This window comes from Camelus dromedarius, chromosome X (assembly GCF_036321535.1).
Source record: "Camelus dromedarius isolate mCamDro1 chromosome X, mCamDro1.pat, whole genome shotgun sequence".
NCBI lineage: Eukaryota > Metazoa > Chordata > Mammalia > Artiodactyla > Camelidae > Camelus > Camelus dromedarius.
This window is the reverse complement of record NC_087472.1, coordinates 4,112,847-4,130,418: the sequence shown is the minus strand read 5'-3', so window position 1 is coordinate 4,130,418 and position 17,572 is coordinate 4,112,847. Positions and strand designations below refer to the sequence as shown.

The 17,572-nt window shown below is 43.7% G+C and overlaps 1 protein-coding gene across 4 annotated transcripts in view; it reads left to right on the top strand.

Moving 5' to 3' along the window:
• Positions 1-17,572, top strand: part of MTM1 (myotubularin 1) — a 93,801-nt gene that overhangs the window by 33,168 nt on the left and 43,061 nt on the right. For all 4 annotated transcript variants that reach the window (XM_031446004.2, XM_064483321.1, XM_031446003.2 and 1 more), the window contains 2 exons: positions 5,341-5,451; positions 9,924-10,025. In XM_031446004.2, the coding sequence (XP_031301864.1) occupies positions 5,341-5,451; positions 9,924-10,025 (213 nt within the window). The remainder of the gene's footprint in view (positions 1-5,340; positions 5,452-9,923; positions 10,026-17,572) is intronic.

Genomic DNA, 17,572 nt, shown 5'->3' with positions numbered 1-17,572 from the left:
CCTTTGTCACTTTCTCCAGGTGTTCTTGGTTCTCCTCCCACTTCTGCCTTTTGCCTTTACTGCAGTTCATGTTTCCTTCCTACCTTCTCAATGTTCATTTCCGCCAGAGTTGTCCTCACTCTCTTCTTTCTCAGTTGTCAGTTGCTTTCCAGCTTTCTAGTGCCAGACCCGATCTTTCATTCTTTATTCATTATTCGTTATTTCATTCTCTAGTCATCATTCAAATGACCCTCGGGTCATAACCCGAGGGTCTAACAGGCTGTGGCACGTGCTGTGTGGGAGTGGTACGGGAGTGCAGTTGTTGGAGGAGCCTGGGAAATTGTCCTGAGAAAACGATGCTAGCCCCATGGTCTGAAGAATGAATAGGAGTTCCCTGGCTGCTTGGCAGGGACTGGATTGGAGAGAATAAGCTGAGAGAACAGCACATGAGAGGACCCGAGACCAAATGGAGCATGGAAAGATGACGGTGTGCCTGTGCTGGGGGTGGGGAGAACAAGTGATGAGCAGGGGAGGTGGGTCGTGGCCAGATGACCTAGCCTTGTAGACCCTGTTAACGATTTAGGTTTTTAGAGTTGAGCACCGAGAAGCTTCAGAAGTGGTTTAAGCAGAAAAATGGTAGCATCAGATGTGCTCTTGTAAAGGAGCTCCCTTATGATCTGCCCACCGCACAGCAGCCTGTGTCTATTAGAGTGGCCCCTCTGCTGGTAGAGTTGGAGAGAGGTGGACAGGTTTCTAGACTGATTTAAGGAGTAAACATGGAGATTGAGTGAGGGATAATGGAGAAGGGATGGTCAAGAATGATGTCTAGGTTTCCAGCTTTGGTCACTGGGCAGATGGTGTGCCAGCCACCGAGACAGGAAGGTGCAGTTTGGAGAGAGAAGTATCACGTGCTTAGTTCTGGACATTTTGAGTTTAAGGGGCCTTTAGGATCTCTTCCAGTTCTGCATTTCCAGCTGCCTCCTGGCTATCTGTACTTGATTAGCAGTCAAACCCAGTGTGTCTAAAATTGTCAATGTTAATCTTGCCCCTAAAACCCTCTGACATTCTTCGCATCTCTTGGTAGGACCAGTATTGTCCCAGACGCTTGGGCCTGACTCTGAGTCATCTGTGATTCTTCCCCATGGCTCACCTCCTCCTTTTGCTTTCCACCCCAGTCACTCTCTACTTTCAGATCCTCATAGCCTCTCACTTGCCCTGAAAGATTAGCTTCCAGGATTGCAAGCAATGGGGAGACCCTCCCATTGCTGGTGCGGTATGCTCGGTGCTGTTAGATGAATGTGCACAGAGCAGTGTTCCATCCTGGTAGCCTTCTTCTCAAGACGCATTTTAGGGATCCCAGTCACCCTGATCCAAGCCCTGGGGTGCTCCCTGGAGAATTCCCCTGCCATCCTATCTGAAACCTGGCCCACTTGGGTTTTGGTTTTTTGTTTGTTTTTTTAAATAAAATCCCCATGCTTTCCTACATGTGTAACCGTTGTCACTGTTACCTGCTTTTGGAAGGCCAATCTCCACCTGCTATTATTCCAGCTTTTAAGGGTAATCTTTAACGTCATCACCACAGAAACTTCATGTGACCCAATCAGTAAGAAACCGTCCTGCCTGCTCTGACTTCTCATTCCACTTTACCTGGATTTTTTTTTTTTAATCACTCTGAACACTTAACAACCTAGCATTGTGGCTCTTTGGGTACATGTGTCTCATCTCCCAGCCTGAGTCCTGAGCTCTGCGAGGGCAACACATACATCTTATTTATCTCTATGGTCCCCAGCATCCAGTCCAGTTTCTGTTACTCAGTATACACTCGAGAGAGAGCGCAGATGAATGCATATTTTTAGACTGTTGGGTATATTTACATCTCAGCTATTTTAGATACTTAGAAGTATAGAGGCATAGAATGTTGAGTTAGAATGGACCTGTGAAGATAAACAACAAGGGTACTCCTGTATAGCACAGGGAACTATATTCAATACTGTGTAATGGCCTATAATGAAAAAATACAAAAAGGGATATATATATATCTGCATAAATGAATCCATTTGCTGCACACATTATAAATCGACTATACTTTAATTAAAAAAAAGAATGGACCTTTAAGAATTCTTAAATATTTAATGATATTTAGATAAGTGATGACTCAGGTTTCTAGAGAGTTAAGCTAGTTTTCCTATTTCTCGATCGTCCAGTTTGGCCTCCTGGGTTATCTGATCTTGAACCTGTCATTCGGGGAGAACGTGGCAGGTAGCCTCAGTAGACTCTGGTGTCTTTGCTCAGGAGCTGGCTGGTTCTCTTCAGTGTCCCATTTTCTGCTTTGTGTTGGGTCAGGGTAATCAGAGCTATAGAACTTTCTCTGTACAGGGACAGAGAGCTGCAAGGTCTCACTCCTAATTCTCTGCTTTTTAAATTAGCATTCTTGCTTCCATCTTGATATTAGAGTATCAGACTTATTTAGTGTCTAGTCTATGTATTTTTAGGTATAAGTTTGACATTTAGGTATACAGATGAACAGACACTCATAAATTTCAGTATAATCTAAGAATAGTAATGGACTGCTTGATAGTATGTTTTTAATATCTAGATTATATTGAGAAGTAAATACATTGTAATAAGCAGCTACATGTGTACACGGTTACTGAGTCGTGTCTTTTTTCTCTAAGCATTTGGAATTCAGTCATGGAGTGAGTGGTCTCACCCCATGGAAACAACTAAAAAATGCCTCCTTACAGGTGCCAACAGAAAGTCATGTCACTGCTTGTGAGAACATACTGATCCACTGTATTTTTCTGTCTTACACATATGAAGATACTCTTTGCTATAATAATAGTAATAACTTCCATTGTTACCTCGCTACCATGTGACAGGCACCATGCCAGGTACTTTAAGTCCATTATCTCTAATCATCCCTACTTTACAGATAAATGTGGCTGAGATACAATAACTTGCCAAAGTCATCCTGCTAATAAATGTCACAACTCGGATTTGTGCCAGTTTTGTCCAACTTAAGAGTTTGTGCTCTTTTTTCAATACCACAAGAATTGTACTCTTACACTTTTTTGTTTTGTTTTGTTTGTGATGGGGAGGTAATTAGGTTTATTTATTTTTGTTTTATTGATTTATTTTCACTGGAGGTACTGGGGATTGAATCCAGGACCTCGTGCATGCTAAGCATGCGCTCTACCAATGAGCTATCCTCCCCCCCCATTCTTACACTTTTTAAACTTTATTTTTAAATAATTATGAACTCTCAAGAACTTAGAAAATTACTACGAGAGGTCGTATGTATGCATCACCCAGCTTCTCCAATAACTATACTGCTTTATCAAAACCAGGAAATTGATTGGCAAAATACAGTTAACTAAGACTGACTGTACTTGAGTTTTGCCAGTTTTGGCATGGGCTCAGTTTTTGGCATGTTTTTGCATACAGTTCAATGACGTTTGATGCCATGTGCAAATTCATGTGACCGCCACCACCAATCAAGATATGCAACTCTCCCGTCACTGCAGAAAAACTCCCTTTCTAGGCTATATGCTCCCTTTATCCCGTGCCTTTATGGCCATGCCCTCCTTCCCCTTGGCCCCTGGCCACTGCTTCTCGGTTCTCTAGCTCTGGGATTTTGTCATTTCAAGAATGATATAAATGGAATCATACAGCACACAACCTTTATCCACTCAGCATGATGCCCTTAAGATTCTTCCAGGCTGTTGCGTGCATCCATAGTTCATTCATTTTTGTAGCTGAGCAGTATTTCATGGCATGGATACAGCACAGTCTTATACTTGTTGAATCTCTAGAACACCCATGAGCTGTATTTATACTTTATGAAGAAATGCTTAGTTTGTTGTATTGTCTTTTAAGGAGAAGGCTTTAAAGTAAAAGAAAAAAATTAACTTTATTTGTATCCCCCCAAATGACATCTTTTAAAGAACAAAAATTCAGTAAGCAGCTTTTAAAGTTTTTATTATCAAAGTCATCTAACACAGAATTAAAGAAAATATTGGATTAAAAAATTTGTGTAGTCCTTTCTATCTGTCCATATGAATATATATTTTACATTATTGTATATTTCATAGTGTATTTTGTATGCTGCTTCTTTCCACTTAAACTAATTTTTCCATGTACCATAATTATTTTAGTAGCTGCGTGTTTAGCCCATCAAGTTGACTGACTGTAATTTACCTCACCCTGATGTCCACCTCTGGCTCCATTGAGCACCTTCAGGCATGTAGCATCTCCTCCCATTGCACCACAGCCATAAGATAAGGTCTTAGGGATGCAATTATGGGAGTTAAAGGGTAGGACCATTTTTATGGCTCTTTGGATGTGTGTTCCCAGACCTTAGCTTGAATCTCAACCATTCCCCACAGTTACTAAGCAACTTACTGAGGCTTTTTAAAGCTTTGGTTGTGACATCAGGACATGGGAATACTTGACCTATGTCCAGAATGGTTGTTAGGATAAAGTGGGATGATGTGTGCAAAGCCCCCGTTGCAGTGCCTGGCACAAATGAGATATTCCGTATGTGGCAGCTGCCGTTATCTTGGTGTGATGATTGTGGTACGACTTCATGAACGTTCCTCCATCATGCCAGCAGTCTTCTGGACCCCTTGCGTTCAGCCGTGAATAAGGAACGACAGAGAAGCATCGCTCTGCATCCAGGCCCTTCTCCTGTGGGAAATGCACGCATGCCTAAGATGGGCACTGCTTCCAGGTGCTTGCTGTCTAGTGGGGGAATACAGACACAGAAGTTCATGGCCACAGGACCTTGAAGCAAGCGGTGCCACGGCAGTCCGAATCTCGTGTTGTAGAACTTCAGAGGAGAGAGGGATCAATTCTGTCTGATTGAACGGGAAGCGGGACTTCATTCCAGGTGATACTTGCCAAGCCAGGACTGCAGCCTTGGGGAGGATGTTGGCAGTTGGTAAAGACAGATCATCCTCGGCCAAGGGGACACCATGCACAAAGCACCTAGGTCTGATTGGAGACAAAAGGTTTGAAGAACGGTGAAAGCATTTACTGAGTCGGACTGAAGAATGTCGTAGGAGAGAAGCCCGCGGAGTCAGGCTGGTAGCGACATCACGGGGCCCTTGAATTGTGCATGTAGGAGTTTAGTCTTTATTCTGTAGGCAGTGCAGAAGGGCAGGTGTCTGGGGATGCATTTTGGTGGCATAACTGACTATATTGAAGCTTGCTTTTTTATGTGCAATCTATATCATATTTTTGTTCATAAAAGGTGGTAAGAGGGCCAAGATCAAAATGCCCTGCAAGCGTATTTTTGTAAAATTTTTGATGTTTTAATTATACTGACAGAAATACTGACTTTTGCATTTTTGTCCATTACAGGATTCTGCACTATTGCTTGATGTCCCTCTGGGTGTGATCTCAAGAATCGAAAAAATGGGAGGCGCGACAAGTAGAGGAGAAAATTCCTATGGGCTAGATATTACCTGTAAAGTAAGAGATTCAGTGCTTTCTTCCGTGAAAAATGGCACATTAGCATTGAACAATAAGTAAACGATGAATGTGGGTTTAAAGAAAAAAGTCAAAGACCTTTGTTTATCGAAGGCCCTGGAATGGTCCTTCATGATCAAGCTTCCCATAACCTCCTGTGGAAAGAGTTCCTATGAAAGGGACCTGCTGTTGTCACCAAGTGTGAGGACCCAAACCAGTCATTTTGATAGCTTGACTGAGTAGGAGGAAAACTTGATTAAAATTCCACACTTTTTAGTGTTTGCCCAATCTCTTGGTGTCCCTTCATGTGATGTGTTACCAGCTAGACATCTTCACACCTTGAAAGGAAGGAGAAATATAAGAAATTTTGCCCTCGGCGAGCCAGATGTGTTCTTACCTCAAACAGCCTCTCTCACTTCTGCTTAGATTGTTTTCAGAGGTAGTGGGCTCCCGTTTTGTTTCAGCATGGTGAACAGCAGGGACTTAGTGATACTAAAATTTAATCAGTTATAATATAACCATTTATTGAGCATCTCTGTTGGTCCAAACACATGCTAGGTGCTTTGCATTACATCCTCAGGGAAACCCTCTGAGATGGACAATGCTGTCCCCATTTTATAGACAAGAAACCTGAGGATAAGAAGAGTTTGGTCACTTAGCTAAGATTACCCAACAGCTGGAAAATTTCAGGTCCAGATACAGTGAGATCATCATTTTGCAAACGATGGAATAAACCTTCTTGCAAGAAAACTTACTTTACAGGTATTGCATTTCAGAAGACTGCAATGCCCAGTCCTAGAAGGAGCTAGAAGGGTTTTGGAGGTCACCTGTCACCGTGGTTCCTACAGCTAGGTGTGCATGAGGGTACCCTGAGAAACCCTTTTTGGGTTTATGAATGTAAAGCTTTGGGTTCTTCCCCAAATCCTACTGTAAAGTCATCTCTGAAGGCTGGGTCCTGGAAGGTTTGGACTCTTTCAAGTATCTCTGGTGACTCTGACCATCAGTCAAGTGCAGGGGTCAGCAGACTTTTTCTGTAAAAGGCCAGATAGCAAATATTTTAGGCTTGTGGGCCAGTAGGATCTCTGTGTGTACATTCTACTCTGTGTTTTGTTTTTTCAACCCTTTTAAAATATTTTTAAAAAATTCTTAGCTTGAAGATCTCACCAAGAGTGACCTGGGCTCAAGTGCACTGACCCCTGGCCAAGTCCAAGTCCATCATGCCATGGGTGGAAATGAGGCATCTGCTCAGTGGGCTTACTTACTTACAGTTGCCGGGGGAGGGAGGTGATGGAAGAGCCAGAATTCCAACCCACGTCTCCTTTGCCTAGTCTCCACTGTGGTTTCTTAAAGCCAATCTCCTGTACTTTTATTTGGATTATGAATGCCATACTTTTTTGTCCCAAGTTTGTAAACAATCAAGACAAGTACACTGTATCAGAAACCAAAGGATTATGTCACTATGAGAACTGAAATTCTCCCTCTGTCCCCACTTTGGCTTCTTTTTGTTGTTTTTGTTTGAATCCAAGCTCCCTTAAAGCCTCATCTATAATCCCAGCTACTGTTGACCCTTTTGGGCCTAGAAATTTGGGGATTTACTTTTAAGGCAGTTTTTTTTTAATTTTGCAGAAAAGAATCCATGGAAAGATAAGGTTGCTATTTTGATGATTTCAAAGTGACTTGCATTCTAACAGAGTTGGAAAAAATCCTGTATGTTGCCTTACCAATAGGAAAAACTTGTATTTAAATATTAATTCCCCAAGTTAATAGGACAAAGCACCTTCTTACCCTTTGACTGTTTATTGTAAGAACAAAGGGCTTCAGGACAACTCGGCAGGCATAATTCTCAAATGTTACATATGTATATTTCTTGGAATTAGTGTTGAGCCCAAAGACAATGTCCTTGAACAATGTTGTAGCACAATTTTTTAACTCAGTTATCTCCCTGGAAACACAGATGTCCTGAGAGCTGAATTCCATTTTCTTAGTAGCAGACCTGAAATTGATAGACAGGGAATCTGCTGCGTGGGACAAAGACTCCACCTCTGGTCTCTCAAAGGTCCTCTTTCATCTGCAGTCAGTGACTGTAACACAACCGCATTTCATTACCGAAACAAGTACTTAGAACCCCTGAAATTTGGTTCCACCAGGTCCGCACAAGGGGATTTCCGCTTGCCAGTAGCAACTTCCACATGATGGATAAGTCCCAGTGGGTGTTGTCTAGCCACAGAGGAGAAGGTAGCTCTGAATATGTGAATTCTTACCCCCCAAGGCCCCATACCAGCCCCTGCTGACAACTTGGAGCTTCAAACAAATGAAAAAGCAGAGCCAAACCATACTACTGCAAAGCCTTCTCTCTCCTTCCATGCCTCACCCCCGATTGCTTGGTCTAAACACAGCGTGCTGTTTTGAAGTCAGCAGTGATAGGTGTTCTTTGGAAATGTATTATAGAAATGATGCCTCGATAAATCAGCCCTTCAGTGCTGTTGCAACGGGAGTGTGTTTACTTCTTTGTTATCGTGGGACTTGGCGCAGCGCTGTGTGCCCAGTTGCTAAGTGGACTGAGGGTCTGACCGTGAGACTCTTGCCACAAGGCTCTTTCCCAGGTGTCCTTCCCTGATGGATCAGGCTCTAAGGAGACCAGGTGGAACTTACCACTCAGTGTATGCTCATATTTCTGTTACAGATTTGGTGTTCTGTCACCTGTGAGTCATTTGCCTTTCCCACTTCAGTGTTCTTGTTGGCAAGATGAGGTAGTAATTCTTTCTGTCCTTTAATTACATCTGAATCAGATGGTCTGATGAAGTTGCTTGAATCATTTATACTGTGGCACACTGAAATTAGTTTGAATCACTGATAGATCAGAATGAATATTTATCTCAAAATGGGCTAGTTTCTGGTTGAGTGGTTAAGGGAATGATCGTACAGAGTTGTCACCTGAACCAAGGCTGTTAGGAAGAAAATTCTCCACAGGCTTTGAGCCCCGAGGGACCTCTATCCAGTACTGTACTTGTGGCTCGTGGCAAACCCTTTAAAAGCGTATCATTTTATTGAGATGCTTTCTTTCCTTCTGCTTGACCAGTGCTTTGCATCATGAGACAACAACTGATACCCCAATTTCCTTGGAATATGTTCTGAGTCAGTTTTTGGATTTTATCAAGTGATGTGCTTTTAAAACTGAAAGCACAGGATCCTGGAGCTGGCAAGGCCCAGCAGATGCCATCCGTGTACAGAGTGACGAGTCCCAGGCCGCTGATTAGGGGCCTGAGAGCCTGGGCCCTTGCACCCCCTTTGCTGCCGATTGCATCTTCGGGTGCCTTGTGTACAGCAAGGTCTCCGCTGACGTTACACATCAAAGGCTTAGGAAGCTTCAGGAGTGCTCTTGAGATAATAGATGAGAAAGGACTTTGAGAAATAGGAAGATTGTGACATCCAAGGGACTGGATCTGTCTCACTCCTGAAGTACTGAAAGTGCCATGCAGAAGATACCAGCCATCACTCAGTCCCAGCACCATGATCGATTTGAGGGCCAGACTAAAGAAAACTCCAGCTTCAAAAATAAAAATAAGATAGAACATTGTATCTTTTGATATATAATATAAATTGATATTTAAGGGAGCTTATTTTGTTTGGATTCTGTTTCAGAGGTTTTCTTGCTTATTAAAGGGGAATGTGTTGGAAACTATCTTTAAAATCCAGTTTTGATTTGGAGGGGCAGGAAATAGGTCAGTGGTAGAGTGCATGCTTAGCATGCACGGGGTCCTGGGTTCAATTCCCTGTACCTCCATTTAAAAAAATAATAAAATCTGGTTTTGAACATTAATTCTTAGCTGCAAAAAGCAATCACTCCTAACATGGAGCACTTTAACACAGTCTGCGTAGAACTCTGTGAGAGTAAAATTGTATAATAAAAATATATTCCATTACTTATCAGAGAGCTTAAAATGCCAATCATTTTCTCATTTTTATACGTGAGATTTAAAGTTAAAAGCATGAGGGGAGAGGGAGAGAGCATCTGGATTTTAATGACATGTTTGACAATTTGGAAATTATATTTTATGGCAGATACACATTTGAAAAGTTCTATGAATAAAATACTCTTTTATAATTAAAATACCTCAGAAACCAGTTAGAGTAGGTAGGCCCAGAAGTGATGAGCAAGGCACCATTTGATTTTTCTTTTTATAAAGGGAATTTTAGCTCTGCCTTCTCTTTAACATGAGTTGTCTTGTCTTTGCAATCTTGACCACGATGGGACTATCTTCAGGGGTTCTTAAACCAGGTATTTCAAAAGAGCATGCAAAACAAAGTAATTTTCTTAGTAATCTAGATTTAGTGCCCATTCCTTAGTAATCTAGATTTAGTGCCCATTCAAGTTAAGTCCATCTTCTACTCCCTTAGTTGTATAGAAGGGTTTTTGCTAACAAATGTGACTTAATTTGCAGACTCAACTGGCATGTTTCTCCTCTGCCCCCTAGGACATGAGAAACCTGAGGTTTGCGCTGAAGCAGGAAGGCCACAGCCGAAGAGGCATGTTTGAGATCCTCACGAAATACGCCTTTCCCCTGGCCCACAGTCTGGTAAATTCCAAGGTTCTCCTCAGTGTCCACGGAGGGTTCCTGGGTGTCTCCTCGCATTTACAAGCTGCCCTGTGCTTCCCAGCGTGCTACGTGTGCAAGGGTGTTTATTTCTGAAGGTCCAGCCATTCCCAGCGGGCGTCGGCCTCTTCCCCGCTAGTCTGTGTGGGGTGGGTGAGCCCAGGCGGCCTCCCTCTGAGCGTGCCTTCCGCCCTGGCCAGCCCTCTCCCAAAGGCATGAGGTGGCCAGGTGAGCACAGGTGTGGCAGTGCAGCACGATGACATCACAGTCCCGATCTGTGGTCTGTGTACTGCAGGCTGTCACTGAATAGGGCAGGTTGATGTCTTTATTTTTTAAGGAATAACATTTTAAATGTCATTTGATAGCGTTTTGCTAGATATCTGGCAGGACAAGCTTATTACACATTTAAGTACTTGTGATCTATGACTTCGTCCACAGCAAGATTCAGGATGTGTATACCTAGAACTTTTCCTTCCTGTTCATCAGACTGAGTACTCATACTCTGTTTACCACGAGGGTGGAATAAAGCTCTCCACGCCTCCTGCTCTTAAAACCATCATTCTGTATATTCTGTATTGGTCTTGCCTTCTTTTTTCTGTAGTGCCTGGCTTGCATCCTTGTATCCCCCTCCTTCCCCTCTGCTCCACTCTAAACACACTTGGATGCAAACATCTGCTAAGGGGAGAGCAGGGGAATAATTCCTCTGTGTGTGTGTGTGTGTGTGTGTGTGTGTGTGTGTGTGTACACATATATGTATATATATGCCTTTATTTTAAGCATAGGACCGAAGTGCTGCCCGCTAGACTGAAGGTGACGAAAGATCATGAAATCGAAGAGCTGCTTTGTAATGTAGTACTTCCTCCTAGGCCTGTGTTTTTATTTTTTATTTTTATTTTTGTGTTTTGGCCATAAAGGCCTGAGTTTTTTTCTAGTGAGACAAGGCTTGTCTCGACCCAGATTTCCTCGGCAGTTGTTTCTGGCAGAGAAGATTCACGGTTGATGGAAAGGACAATTATGCAAACACAGCAAGTGGCAGTCTAGAGGGATATGGGATTCTCATCATGAGTCATGTGTTGATTATAGAGTCAAATGGGATGCTTAAGGCAAATGTAATGATATCACAGCATTGAATACACTTTTAGCCTTTTCTCAGTTCTTGGTTAAAGATGACTTAAAATGTATTTCAGTATTAACATTTTGTTAACTATTAGAATAAAAAGAGTTTTATGGGAACACATCTTTGAAATTACTATGAAAGTGAGAATGTATGTCTAATCCACGAAAATTCAGTTAGGGAATGGGTCGTGTCTTGGGTTTTGCAAGTCTGGCCTTAAATGATGAGAGATTAAAGAGTGGCTCACATAGCAGGTTTGAAGGCACTGAGGCCCCAGTCCATCTCCTCCACGGTCTTGCTCCATCAGTCACCCCATCCCCTTTCTCTGGTATCTCCTGTCTCTTTTAGGGTTTACTCCTTTAAAAAGATGTCACGTTTTGGACCAGCTTTCCTCTAAACTACTGTCCCATCTCTCACTTGAATCCAGACTTCTGGAAAGAGTCGTCTGTCTGAATCTCTGCTTCATTCATTCCTCCAGCCCATTCTAGTATCCAGTTTTCTTGCAGTACCTTCTTGGAACTCAGACCTCTTACTGGCCAAATGTAGTGACTCACTTCAGTTGTCATTCTGTTGCATCTCCCCCCAGCATTCAACACTTTGGACCACCCTCTTCTTAGAAGTCTTGCTTTCTGTGTTAGTCTGTCCTTCCCAGTCTCCACTGCCTCTGTCTTTTCCTTAAATGTCAACATCTTGTCGGTGGTTCTCTCTCAGCCCTTTTCTCATGTTACTCACTTTGCCTTGATGGTTTCATTTAATCCATAGCTTAAGCTGTCATGGCCTTGTGGGTGATTTCTACATCTAGCCCTGAGTGAATCTAATGAGCCTCTCAAACACCTTCCTCTGGAAGTCTCTGAGAATCACAAGCTCACCGTCTCCCTCACCTCCTTGCTGTTAACTAGGCTCATTGTTCAGTCTCCATATCACGCAATTTGGATGATCCTCACTTCCTCAGGTTTGAGAACTTGAAGTCAGTCCTCCACACCAGGCATAAAGTTTACTTACGTTTGTGCTTGCTTCGGCAGCACTGCACTAAAATTGGGTCCCTGTGCAAGGATGACATGCAGATTTGTGACATGGTCCATATTTTTTGTAACCTGACTATACTTCAATTTTTAAAAATGGGGGGGAAAAAGCAAAGGGATGGGAAAAAATGTATTTATTTTGTTGAAGTATGGTTGATTTAGTGTTACATTAGTTTCAGGTGTGCAACATCGTGATTCAGTATTTTTATAGATTGTACTCCAGGTGCGAGGTTACAGCTCAGTGGTAGAGCGTGTGCTTAGCATGCACGAGGTCCTGGGTTCAATCCTCAGAACCTCCACTAAAAATAAAATAAATAAATAAATAATCTAATTACCACCCCCAACAACAACAACATCAAAAAACCTTGAGATGATACTCCATTTAAAGTTATTATTATAAAATACTGGTTGTATTCCCTGTGCTGTACATCACATCCTTGTGTCTTATTTAGGAAGTCAGCTTTGTTCCGTTGCCAGATGTTCCAAGTCCCGTAGGTTCTGCTCGTTAGTAACTCTCAACTATTTCTTCCATTTCTCCCTGTGCTTCCCAACTTGCTTCCCTTCCTCCAGTTTCCTTCCCTTCCAACTTCTCTGCAATGCCACTGATTTTCATCTTTTTTTAAAAGTATGATTATGTCACTCTATGTCCCACTCTCCACATACAAAAAATTCCATGGCTTACACCCTAGACACCAGCCACACAGGACCGCCCCATGCCCCTCTAGTGCACATAGAACTTTCTCAACTCAGAGTCTTATGCTTCCCTGTCCCCTTTACGTGCAGTCCCCTCATCTCTTTAAAGCCCATCCTCCACCATCTTGCTCAGCCCTCGGTCCTTTCCCTGCCATGATGGGAGTTCATCTTCCCTCTCACTTGTTAGACTTTGTGGTCCTTCTATTAGAGCATTTATCTCACTCAGTCTGCCTTATGTGATAATTCTGTAGTAAGTGCCTGTCCCACTCCTATACTGTGAGCTTATCAAGGTGAGGATCAGCCTTTATTTCTCTCTCTGACATCAGCATAATGACTTCTGCATGGGAGTTGTATGGTGCAGCTTTTTTGTTGAACACAGGTTTAGTAGAAAGTGAAGGAAAAATCCACTGTATGGAAACAGATGGGATGGATTTGTGGATATTGTGGATCTAGTACCAGAGCATAGGGTTCTGGATTGCTGTCACTGGAGTGGTCCACACGAAGGGGTTTATGTCTCAAGTCTGTGGTACTTTGCCTTATTTTTCATACCTGTGCTGGGAATCCCTGCTTATTTCTGGAGGAAGTCATTAAAGTGAAAAGCTGGAGGAAAACGGTGAACTGAGTTACCTCACACAGTGTTTGGGGAAATTACATTCTCTAAGTCTGAACCACTAAAAATCATCTTAAGAAAAACCCAAAAAGCTAAGCTACTCACCAAAACATAGAAGGTACTGATCAGCTATTGACATGGCTTTTGGAATATTAGCCCCACTTTTCCATTCAACTTGTGCAACTATTTCATAAATCAAGTTCATTTCCGAGTAGTGGGTTGTGCCTTGTTGGGCAGCAGTGAAGGCAGATGAGGAGAAGTAGTTGTAGGCTGAATGACACCTAGTCCCGTTTGGGGATATGGCAGGAGTGATACGGCAAATGTGTGGCTGCGCTGCAGGATGCTCGACGTTCAGTGCGGTAGGAGAAATGCCGAGGAAGCCTGCTGGCGGGATTCACAGGAAGAAGGAACATATGCAGCCCAGGTTGGAAAAGCTTGAATGGAATTGGGTTGGGCTTTGAAGGATAGTTATCATTCCCAGCAGGCAAGGATGGTGGAGAAAGTGGAATTTCAGGCAGAGCCCAGACCCTGACCCTCAGCACAGCGGATGGAAAGCTGGAAGCATGGCAGGGCGCTTATGAGGGCAGGGATGTTGAGCTGGAGCGTGGACAGGGTGTTGGTGGGGGAAGCTGGCTCATGGGAGGAGTGCTCTGCCAGGGTAAGGAGCTTGCAGTTTGGGAAGAAACAGACACCTGCTGAAGGTTTTGAAAAAAGTGATGGGACTGAATACAACATCACAAAGAACAGATAGGAGAGGAGAGAACTCTTGGAGCCAGAAGGGGAGTCGGAGGGTCGGGTGGGATGCTGCCCACGGTGCCTGAGTCAGGACACTGGTAGTGCTTGTGGAGACCACGTACTTGGGTGATAGTTTGATCCGAGAGAGCAGGGAGGAAGGCTGCATCATCCTTCCTTCTAAGGTCTGCAGCCTGAGTGATGACAGGAGCAGGCAAGTCCAAAAAGGCTTCCGTCTGGGGAAGCGGGTGGAAGAGAGGGCGAGGCGGGAGGAGCGGTGACCTCCATTGTGCTCGCGGGGTAGTTGGCGTCCTTTGGCAGAATTTGCAGGAGTGTTTGCAGGCCAGCTCCTCAGAAAAGAGCCCAGAGGTTTAGGTCTGGAATCGTGGTTCTTCATCTGTTGGGAGTCATGGATTCCTTTGATAATATGGTGTAGATTAGAGTTCCTCGTCTCCAGAAAGAGGCACGAATGGACAAAACTTGACGTACAATCTTAGGGTAATCCCAGCCCCTTGGAAGCTCACCTGTGGGTCCCAGGCTGAGGAACCTGGGTGTGTAATAGAGAGGTCCCAAACCAGTTTGCGTGGAGTGAAGGTGGGACAGGAGCCAGCAAGGTGGATAAAAAGGGTTAGAGGTGAGAGCAGAGCCTGCAGGGTGGGGTCTGCGGGGGGCCGACGGCACAGGGAGGTTTCAGAAGGTGGTCGTGGGTGTGTGGTGCTGTGGAGGGTCGAGGAGGGGAGAGGATCAGGAAAAGCCCTTTAGACATCATGATGATGAGCTCCTTGGGGACCGGACCCCCTAACTGTGGACTGCTTGAGGCTGGAACCTTCCTTCCTTAGCGTGTACCCCGAGTGCCTGATACAGTGCCCAGCATACATTCGTTGAACTCTTTTGAATCACAGAAAATGGTCTGAGTGGAGGAGACAGACCCCAGCTGGTCAGGGTGTAAAGAGACAGTAGATGGCTGGGAGTGGCCCCTAATGCCTGGCAGAAGGGAACATAAAACCTCCTTAGCAGCCAGGTTGAGGGAAGAAGTGTTTCCCTTAGAATCCGGAAAAGATGAAGGAATATGCTTACGGGCGGGAGAAGGAGTCTCGCCTGTCTTCAGGGCAAGAGACGGAAGAACTCCTTTATTGAGTGGGATCCTGGGGCTGGCAGAGGGGGTTGGGGCTCAGCCTGGCTTGGAGGGCAGTTTTGGAAAGGAGAAGGGACCATTATTCTCCTGAGACAGGAGGGGAAGAAAAGTTTCCAAACTGCCACAGTGGGGAATGCGAGAGTGCAGAAAGGGATTTCCTGGAAGCGTAATCTAAGCCTGATTGCACTGAACAAGACAAAGGGCCCCTGCTTGAAAAATATCACTTTGTTATTATTAGTGAAACTGTTAAAGCAGCTGCGGATTATCTCAGTGATTTTGCTTGGCACTGGAAGTCAGAAGTAAACTTGCTCTTATGTCCACAAAATGGGGTCCACAGGCCAAGGGCGCTGGGTTCCAAATTCAGCCAGGGGAAAGCAGTGTATGGATGCATTTTTTTTCTTTCACACCAACCCTGGCTCTCTTGCCTCCTTCCCCATTAGTATTTTCACTGCTCCGTGTGTTCTCTTGGGACTTAAACTTCGAATTGAACTTGAGTGGTTTAGCCACACACCGTCGACTCCCAAACCATTGTTTGTTTCTATATCATGTCAACCCACTAAGCCTCGCAAACTGTTTTGATGGCATTTTCTATTTCATCCGAAGCATTTATTTTCTTGTTTTGTTTTTGCTTGGCTTTTCAGACACTAGAAATTGTACCATTTTCTCAAACTGCATTGGAACTCAGTACTAGTTCTAGGTAAATGATACACTTCTATGATAAGGAATGTGGCAGCGCCTCTGATCTGATGGTAACCTTTTTTTAAGGCAGGAACAAAAATTATATACATATAAACAGAGCCTGATAGCGCTACAGCAAAATAAAGAGGTGAATTGTTGGACTGGTATGTTCGATGCCAAAGTTGAGCTTTCATTGATTTCATTTGTTACTCAGATGGGATAATCAGAGATAATATAAATTTTAGGTGGGAGGTTTTTTTTTAAACTCTGAATCTCAACCTATTATTGAGTCATGAGATCAATTTACTAGGGTGCAAGCAGCATTTTTTAATGAAATAGAAGAGAAAATATTAAGAGCCTAACACGTAATATAAGTATGGTATCGTGAAATGTTTCTTTCAGTTATCCGTGTGCGTGCGTGTGTGTGTGTGACGGTGTAAAGTGTATGGCCCAGAAAGTCTGGAAGACAGTCTTTTGCATAATGGTCGAATATGTGGACTAAAATGCGTTTGAAGTTAATTTAGGCGCTAAGAGAGTCACTGAAATCTATCTTTACAGCTGTAGGCCTGGCATGGGTTTTCTTAAGTTTTGTTTAAGTGAAGGGCTTGTGTTTATGACTCAGCTCGTGGGCTGTACACTCACAGAAGGAATGGAGCCTGAGGCCTGGCAGCCCCGGGTTGGGGAGGCTGGGCAGGAAGACGCATTTGTGGGGCCCTTCTGTGCGCTTGCCAGCACGGGCCAAGGGGACCAGCGGCCCGCGTCTGAATCCAGCTCAATCACTTACTTACCTGCTTGGTGACTTTGAAAATCATGTAGTATTTATGCGCTTCAGTGTTCTCATCTGTGATGGAGATAATAACAGCTCTACTCCACTGGGGTTTGGGGAGGATTAAATGTAGAGTGCTTACAACAGTGCCTGGCACGCAGTAAGTGCCCAGTAAATGTCAGCTCTTCTGTCCTAGTGCCCCGTTTTCCCATCAGGTGCAGAGAATATGGATGATTACCCCGACATACTCTTCCCAAGAGTATTAATAAACTAATTGTGATAATAGGTGCGACATTCGAAGCCCTTTAAAAGAAAGATGTTCTACAGATAACGGTTAGTTTTCTTATTAAGAAACCAGGGGTTGTACCTTGCTAAGGGATTAGGTGGAAGTCTCCAGTTTCAGAGCATTAAATCCAGAAAGCATCTTAACTAGAAATGGGGAATATGAGCAACAGGGCTATGTAATAAACAGACTTCTTCAGAAATTGTTTTCCCTTTCTTTTCTTTCCATATGTGACCTGGCTTTCAGGGTACAATGGCTTATTCAGGCTTGTGTTCCTACATTTTCCACTTTTCTCTGCCGTTTGGGATTCAGCTCTTCAGCATCGTGGTGTTTCCTACTTTTTCTTATTCTGTGCACCGATTGGCAGAGAATTGCAACGTTTTCTGGGATTTGTTTGGGTAAATTTGACCATTTATGGGCAGTGGAAATAGGCGCAGGAGAGAAGACTCACTGGCTCTCATTTCGGGAGAGAAGCAATGGGTTTGCAAGGCCTTTT